Genomic DNA, 9,126 nt, shown 5'->3' with positions numbered 1-9,126 from the left:
CTCAGAACCCAGGCCAACATCCAGCGTTTCCATCTTCCTCATTTTCCCGTCGCGGGCCCGAGCAAACTCGCGGGTTTACAAAGCGCGAGGTGTCTCATCGCCTGAGCGCACGGCGTCCGTATCGTCATTCCTGTCATGGACATTTCAGGTGTTTCCAGTTTTTCTCCCTGACAAATGTTCCTGCCATGAGCAACCTCGTGCCTGCCTCTTCACGCACGAGATCGAGCCTTTTCTAGGTTCCCAGGTATTGCATAGTAAAAAGGTGGTATTTTCCACCTCAGACACTACATAAATGTTCATTTTCTGCCTCACTAACAACATGGCATATTCCTTCCAAGCCTCAGTTTCCCCAGGTGAAAAAGACAAGGCTGTATGGACATCCTTGCGCAGGCCGGCCACACATGGCGGTGCACGGCTGTCATCCCGGTACTTGAGAGGCTGAGTCAGGAGGATCAGAGTTTTGAGAGCAGCCTCGGTCATTGATGGAGACTCAGTTTCAGAGTAAAAAGGGCTGGGGTATAGCTCAGAAGTAAAATGCCCCTGGGTTTGGTCCACAGTACAAAAAAAGAAAAGAAAAGGGAAGAGAAAAAGAAAGGAAGGAAGGAAGGAAAAAGGGAGGAAGGGAGGGAAGGAAGGAGGGAGGGAAGGAGAAGAAAAGAAGGAAGGCAAGAGCTCAAGTGGGATCTGGAGGGAAATTCACCAAGCTCTGTGTGTGTTTATGTTTTATCACTTTGAATCTATGACATATAATTGAAAAGACTAATATAAATATATTTAAAACGAAGCCAGGTGTGGTGTGGTGCGTGCCTGTCATCCCAGTCCTGGGGAGGCTGAAGGAACACACAAGATGGGCTGGTGGGTGGATGGGTGGGTGTGGATGTTATGAATTCAGCGCCAGGCATACACTATACAAAACCCACCTCAGCTTCTCAGCGAGGCTCTCGGCCACTTAGTAATGCCCTGTTTCAAAACAACATAGGGCTGGAGGTGTAGTCCAAGGTCAAATACCCCTGGGTCCAGTTCCCAGTACAAAGAATGGATAATCAAATAAGATAGGGCTGGGGTGTGGCTCAAAGGTAGAATGCCCATGGGTTCAATTGCCAGTGACACAAACAGGAAAAAAAATAGTATATAAAAAATGCAGACGAAGCTACCTACTTTCTAACCTGTGCAGAAGACTCTATGCACACGACTTTCTGCACACGACTTTCTGTACACGACTTTCTGTACACGACTCCAAGAGCTGTCATGTACGTAAGGCATGCAGCATCGCCAGCTCTTGGGCTGTGGTGGACTCACTCCATCTTCTTGCTTTTCCTTCTCTTCTCCTTCCTGGTTCTCCTCTTCTCCCTCCCCCCACTTCGATTTATTCAACAAATATTTGTCAGGAATTGTGTCAGCCGTGGAGTCGACGTTGGCAAATAAAATTGACGTGACCCCCATCATTTCCGAGATTAGATCTCGTGCTATCTCCTCCTTCTCCTCCTCCATCCTGCCGTCACCAGTAGGTCTTGGAAACGCCTCTCCGCTCCGGTGCTGTAACAAACATTAATTATGGACCATGTTCCTACCACAAGTTTTCTGTGCGGGGGCTTGACTTAGGGGTGTGTTGAGCTGTGTGGGAACACACAGCCTCTGTGTCTCCTTATTTTATTTTATTATCATTGGTGTGTGTATATGTGTGTGTGTTAGTGGGAATTGAACCCAGGGGCATTCTAACTCTAAGCTACACCCACAGAGCTTTTTACTGTTTGTTCTGGAAACTAGGTCTCTCTAGGTTACTGACGGTCTCGCTAAGGTGCTGAGGCTAGCTTCGAACCAGCAATCCTCCTGTCTCCGCGTCCCACGTACTAGATTACAGGCGTGTGCCATCACGCCCACCTCTTTCTCCCCTTACCCTAACTAGGGATGTTCTGATGATTTCAGAAGGGGATGGAGCCACACCCCCAGGAAGGCTTGGAATCATCCACAGAGTTTAAAATCTTGACATCACTTAATTCCGCCACGGAGTAAAAGGGCCTAGTTTTGGTAGGAAGAAAAACAAAACTGAATTAGATTCTACCCAGAATTTTAACCTCACTCCCTGTCAAACATTTTAGCTAATCCAGGTTTGTCCCTCCTCAAAACATCTTTTATTTTTGTCTTTTGTTAGTTTGTTTTTATTTTTTACTTTGTTTGTGTGTGTTTGTGTTTTATGTGCATGTGTGTGTGTGTGTGTGTTACGAGAGACTGAACCCAGGAGCATCCTACCTCAGAGCTATACACCCAACCCTACTTTATTTTCTTTATTTTGAAACAGGGTCTCACTAAGTCACTGAGGGCCTTGCTAAATTGCTGGGGCTGGCCTCAAAACCACGATCCTTCCGTTTCAGACTCCCAAGTAGAAACTTCAATTGTAGATTTCTTTTTATTGGTACATGGTGATTATGCGTCGCGGTGAGGTCAGAGTGGTACACACGCAGCTCACCGTGCGTTTCCTTGCCCCCCACCCCCGTGCCTGCTGCTGAGGGCGGTGCTGAGACCCTGATGGACACAGCACTGTTGGAGCCGCCTCCCCCCACCCCCAGCCTCCACCAGTGCCCTGGCCCCTCTCCTGGTTCATCTGAGGCCCTTCCGCCCCCTGTTCTCTCCCCACCATCCACACAGGAGAGAAACCTACGCCCCGGGCTCTCTGGCACTGGCTCCCCTCAGCAGAATACGCTTTGGTCCGTCCATTTTCCTGCAAGACGGGTTTCTGTTCTTCATGGCTGAACACACTCACATCGTGTGCACCCACCCCATTGCCACTTTCCATTCACCCGCTGACGGACACCTAGGCTGGCTCCGTAGTTTGGCAGTTGTGAAATGTGCTGCTGTCGACACGGACGACGTGCGTGCATCGCCACAGCCGTCTAGCTTTAATTCCTGTGCAAAGATAGTGGGGCGCCGAGGAGTGGTGCAGCTGGGTCATGCGGTGGCTCTGTCCCTAATCTTTCTTTTCTTTTTCGTGGTACTTGGATTGAACCCAGGGGCATTCTACCTTCGAGATACACCCTAGCCCTATTTTTAATTTTTTATTTTAAAACAGGGTCTCACTGGGTTGCAAAGGGCCTCACTAAATAGTAGCTGCGGCTGGCCGCAAACCGCGATCCTCCTGTCTCAGCCTCCCGAATGCTGGGATTACAAGCGTGCGCCACTGTGCCCAGCAGGAGGATCTTGAAGATGGGTTCTTACCCCTTTCTTCCCAGCCCATCCAGGATGAGGCCTCATGGGGCCCCAGGTCTTCTGAATAGTCGCATGTTCACACGCTGCCAGCGTCAGAGAGAAGGATGGAGGAACCATTAAGTAATGGATGAGTTTAATTGATTATGTTAATCAGAGTTATCAGACAACTGGTTAGTCGAGGAAGACGGTCTGGTATAAAGGCAGTCTAAGAATCAGTGCGGTGGTGCATGCCTGTAATCCCGTACCTGGGTGGCTGAGATAGGAGGACCACAGGTTCAAGGCCAGCCCTGGCAATTTTAGCAAGATTCTGTTTAAAAAAAAAAAGAAAAGAAACAAAAAAAAAAAAACAGGGCCAGGGGTGTATGCATTCCAGAAGTCCAATGCCCCCAGGTCAGGTCTTCAGCACCACGCACGCACGCAGAGGATCAGTGTTCAAGGTAATGGATATGCCAAATACCCCAAGATGATCCGAGTGTCGGGGCCACAGGTGCGTGCCCTCGGGGTGTATAGAGATCAGACGCAAATAAGATACTATATTTAGGGGGCACTGGATATTGAGCCCAGGGTGTTCTACCTCTGAGCTACAGGGTGCTGACTCTTGCTCCGTTTCTGAGGCTGTTCTTGAACCCGTGATCCTCCTGCCTCCTAAGTACTGATGTGACAGGCCTGTGGCACCACGCCTGGGCCTCCCCCTCAGCAGTCCTTTCTATTTTTTATTTTGAAACAGGTTCTCACTATACTTCTGAGAGTCTCACTAAGATGCTGAGGCTGGCCTCAAGCCTGTGATCCTTCCTGTCTCAGCCTCCCAAATGCTGGGGTTATGGATGTGTGCTATCATGCCTGGTGATAATATACCATTTTATAGAAGGGACTTGAGCACCTGTGGGTTTTGGTATCTGTGTGTGGACAATTGTATAACTATATCAAAACATCCTGTCCTGCTCCATGAAAATAGGAATAAAAATAATATGATAATAATAATTATTACTATTAATGCTATTATTATTTCGTGGTACAGGGGATAGAACCCAGATGTGTTCTACCTCCGAGCTACACCTGAGCTCTATTTTTATTTTATTTATTTATTTATTTTGTGGTACTGGGGTTCCTGGAAGCCCTTCTACCTCCGGGCTACACTCCCAGACCTATTTTTACTTTTTATTTGGAAACAGGGTCTCCTAAGCCAGCGCGCAGGGCTGGCTTCGAACCTGCGCGATCCTCCTGTCTCTGCCTCCCATGCGCAGGGACTACAAGCGTGCGCCACCACGCCCGGCCTCTATTTTTAATTTTTTTGTTTTGAAACAGGGTCTCTCAAGGTTACTTAGCCTCTTGCCACTTGCTGAGGCTGCCCTCAAGCCTGGCATCCTTCCATTTCAGCCACCCAAGTATGGGGATCACAGGTATGCACCACCACACCCGGCTTCAATGATTACTTTTCAGTTCAAAATACAATAAAATAAAATAAATCTAGTATTCGTAAGCAACCCGGCGATGGCAGCGTAGGTGTGAACTGGCTTAGGTCCACGTTGCTGTGACGGGTGCTCCTGGCCGCACCCCAGGGCTGATCTTTGGCACAGATGCTCTCACGCCTGGTAGCTGCCTCTAGGCTCCTGCGCATGCATCTGGATCTCTTTTGCACTGAGCGTGTGCAGAGGAGGCGGATCCAGCCTGTTCTTGTGCACCATCGGAGAACAACCCTGCACGCAAACCGCTCACGCTCACGCCCGGACACGTCTGCGAAGCTGTCTTCAGCCACAGAGCCCTGTCTCTGCGGGCTTCCTGGTTTTTCCATCTTCTTCCTCCAACCCGTGACCCCATCTGAGCCTCAGGTCCTGACCCTGACCCCCAGACCCTCTGCTGCCCCAGGAGCACTGCCGCACCGCAGCGGGACTCGGGCACTGGCCCTCGGCTCCGCTTCCCTGGGAGCAGGAACAGCCCAACAAGACGAGACGACATCTGACAGGTGGGACGTGGTCCCCAGAATCCCCGAAGACCGAGGGCCGAGGGCCCAGGACCTCTTCTCCCCAACCGCGCCCGCTCTGCAGGCTGGGAGGATGGCTTGGCAACCACAATTTTTCAGGCATCCATTCTGAGCTTTAAACACCTCTTTGGGCCGGCCGTGGTGGCGCACGCTTCTAATCCCCACGCTTGGGAGGCTGAGACAGGAGGATCGCGCAGGTTCGAAACCAATCTCGGCTGGCCTAAGAGACCCTGTTTCCATGTAAAATATGAAATAGGTCTGGGAGTGTAGTCCGGAGGTAGAAGGCCCCTGGGTTCCATTCCCAGTACCACCAAAAAAACAAAAACAACAGAAAAAAACTTCTTTGTACTGGGATTTGAACCGGGGCATTCTACCTTCAAGCTACACCCTCCAGCTCTATTTTATTTTTTATTTTGAAACAGAGCCCCACTAAGTGCCTGAGCTGGCCGCAAACCTGGGATCCTCTTTAATCCCAAGAGGACTGCATCCAAGTACATCCTAATCCTGGGATTACAAGGTATACACCACCATGCCTGCCTGAGCACTTAATTTCATTTAATTTTTATATTGGGAATTAAACTCAGGGGCATTCTATCTCTGAGCTATACCCCCTGTCCTTTTTGTATTTTCTTTTGAAAGAAGATTCTCACTAGGTTGTTGAGAGCCTCACTGGATTGCTGAGGCTGTCCTTGCAACTGTGATCCTACTATCTCAGCTCTCAGGTGCAGGGATTATAGGCCTGCACCACCACACATGGCTTAATTTTTTTGACTGTCACATATACTTTCAAAAAACATCCAAAAATATTTAGTAGTAGCAGGAATACTGGTAGCACTTGTTATTACTGTTGTGAACAAGATGAGCATCTTGATTGTGTGTGTGCGTGCGCGCACGTGTGTGCGCGCGTGTGTGTTGTAACCCCCACCCCCGGGACGGTTCTGCTTTTGATCTGTTTTAATTTGCATTTTGAAATGAGGTCTGGCTCTGTTTCTGAGGGTCTCACCAAATCCCCGAGGCTGGCCTTGAATATGGAATCCTCTTGTCTGTGCCTCCAAAGCATTGGGATGATGGACGTACGCTCCACACCCCGCTGCATTCATTCTTTCTTTAAATTATTTTTTTACAGGTGCAATGCTGTTACCAATGAGCTTCACAGCGCGGCCTTCACAGGTGCACAGAGACACCTTGGCCGGCCCTTTTCCCGCCTCTCTTCTCTCCCCTGCTCATTCGTGCTCCCCTCCCTCCTCCCGAGGCCCCTCTCCTTCCTGTTTGCTCTCTGGCTTCCCCAAGAGAGGAGACCCGTGACCCTGGGTTTCGGGGCTGTCTGCTCTCACCCGGCAGGATGCTCTCTGTTGTGTCCATTGCAGTCTTTGCGGCTGAGCAAAGCCCTACTGTGCGCAGTTTCTGGTGGGCTCCTCGGCTGGCGGCGCCGGGCTGGGCTCCTGCCTGGTCCCCGGGAGCTGTGGCCGCGGGCTTCTGGCAGCTCACTGTGTGCAGAGGGAGGCTGGTGCGCACCAGGCGGGAATCAAACCCCCTGTGGGGCTGGAGAGAAGAGGGGAGACCAGGGCCTCAGGATGGAGCAGGGGAGAGCAGGGGGCAGAGGGAGGGCGGGAGGGGGCCGAGGCCGCTGAGAGGGAAGCTGCTGCACACAGGAAGGGTGAAGGCGCCGCGACCTCACTGCCAGGCTGGGAGGCGGAGGGCGCGGACCGAGCGAAACTCTGGGCGCTGTGCGCAGGTGTGTGTACGGCGTCGGCCTCACGATGCCGTCATAAAACGATGACAACACACCACGCATGCTACGTTTTGTTGTCCTTTGGTAGTAGGGCTTGAACCCAGGGCCCTCTCTCTCTGAGCTACATTCCTAGACCCCTTCTTAATTTTATTTTGAAAAAGGATCAAACTGGACTGGTGGCGCACACTTGTCATCCCAGCATTCTAGGGGCTGAGACCGGAGGATCGTGGTTTGCGGCAGCCTCTGCTACTTAGTGAGGCCCTTTGCAGCTCAGTGAGACCCTGTTTCAAATAAAGAATAAAAAATAGAGCTGGGGGTGTTGCTCGTAGGTAAAACACCCCTGGGTTTCAACCCTAGACCTGCGAAAGAAAAGAAAATGGGTCTTGCTACATTGCTGAGGTAGTCCTTGAACCTGCAATCCTCCCTCTCAGCCTCCCAAGGACAGGATTATAGGCCTTTGCCACCTCTCCTGCCCGTGTTTCTAGGTTTAATTGACGCATAGTAAGTGTCCGTGTGTATGAGGCACAGTGGGACATGTCAGCGCGTGGAGACAATGTGTAATTGATCGTGTCTATGCAGGCGGATGAGGTGTAATTGGTCAGGGTTATTGACCTGTCATTGCAAACATTTATTGCACAAGCTACTTTCAATATCAGAATAGCACATAAAGTATTTTATAGCTTATCAGCCAATAACACAGGCCGCCCACACTCAGGGGAGGCCGTTCCATACTGACTTCCACCTGCCTGAGGCCTTGATTCAGGGGTGCTTTCGCTCCATTTCCCTTTTATTTTTACTTATGTATTTATTTATTTGGGTACTGAGGGTTAAACCCAAGGCCATTCTACCTCTGAACTACAGCCCCAGCCCCATATCACTTTGGTTTGGAAACTGGGTCTCACTAGGTTGATGACAGTCTCACTACTTGCTGAGGCTGTCCTTGAACCTGTGACCCTCCTGTCTCAGCCTCCCAAGTACTGGGATTACCCATCTGGGTCACATACCTCGCTTTCTTTCCTATTTTAAAAATGAAAACCGGAAACCCACCAACATCCGTGCGATCATACAGGGAAAACACAGGTAGAAGAGAGATTGAGTTCGTTGACTCTGAAGGCGGCGCTCTCAGGTTCTGAGTCTTCTCGCTCCATGGCCCAAAGATCAGCTCAATGAAAGAGAAGTGGAGCTGGGCCCACAATCCCAGTGCTTGGGAGGCGGAGACAGGAGGATCGCAGGTTCAAGGCCAGCCTCAGGAACTGGGGGTGTAGCTCAGAGATTAATGCCCCTGTTTCAAAATAAATAAATAAAAGAATAGGGCTGGGGAGTTATAGCTCAGAGGTAGAATGTTCCTGGGTTCCCTCCCCCATGCCCGCCCTCCCCCACCACGCACAAAGTTAAGAAGGCCTGGCTGCTCTGTGCGTGCATCCTGGGAAGGTCAAGTGCATCTGCCCAGTGAGTGAGCCAGCCACAGTCATGCCGGGGGAACCTGTGCGGGTCTTCTCTTCTCTCTCTCTTGCTTTCTGTTGAGCCGAGGTTGCATTGTGCCTCTGAGCTACACCTCCAGCCCTATTTCCATTTCTTGTTGGGAAACAGGGTCTCCCCGTGCTGCTGAGGCTGTCCTCAAACCTGCGACCATCCCGTCTCAGCCTCCCCGGGGCTGGGATGACAGGCGTGAGCCACCGCGCCGGGTGCAAAGCACTTCTCTCTCTGACTCTGAGCAAGCCGTCCACAGCGCTGCCACAGCCTGCGTCTGCTCCACCTCTGGGGCGTCCACAGCTTATTCCAATCCCTACCACTTAGCCCTAAACATCTGCATGTGGGTGGGGCACAGGTGGCAAAGGTGCAAAGACAAGTGGGGATCTTCCCTTTGCCCATAGCAGATAACTGAGAAGAAGGCACAGGATGGTGGCGGGCGCAGGCTTTGCACCAACACCCCGATGCCTGACTCCAGGGACTAAGTTACATGGTCACTCCATTTTCTCATCTGCTTAGAAGACAGCCAGGTTGGTGACACATCCCTGTAATCCTACTGCTTGGGAGGCTGAGACAGGAGGATCTCAGGTCCAAGGTCAGCCTCAGAAACTTAGCGAGGCCCTAGCAACTTAGGGAGACCTGTTTCAAAATAAAAATAAAAAACAAAAAACAGCTGGGCGTGGTGGTGCACACTTGTAATCCCAGCATTTGGGAGGCTGGGACAGGAGGATCGCGATTC

The 9,126-nt window shown here is 51.0% G+C and overlaps 1 protein-coding gene across 1 annotated transcript in view; it reads right to left on the bottom strand.

Moving 5' to 3' along the window:
- Nucleotides 1-8,065, bottom strand: part of LOC308276584 (caspase-14-like) — a gene marked incomplete at both ends in the record, with an annotated part of 17,451 nt that extends 9,386 nt beyond the window's left edge. The window contains 2 exons of the mRNA XM_080715408.1: nt 6,578-6,727; nt 7,985-8,065. Coding sequence (XP_080571534.1) covers nt 6,578-6,727; nt 7,985-8,065 — 231 coding nt within the window. The remainder of the gene's footprint in view (nt 1-6,577; nt 6,728-7,984) is intronic.
- Between the last annotated feature and the right edge of the window lie 1,061 nt (nt 8,066-9,126).

The sequence above is a fragment of the Muscardinus avellanarius genome, assembly GCF_963383645.1.
Source record: "Muscardinus avellanarius genome assembly, chromosome: 18".
Taxonomy (NCBI): Eukaryota; Metazoa; Chordata; class Mammalia; order Rodentia; family Gliridae; genus Muscardinus; species Muscardinus avellanarius.
This window is presented reverse-complemented; position numbering and strand designations above follow the sequence as displayed.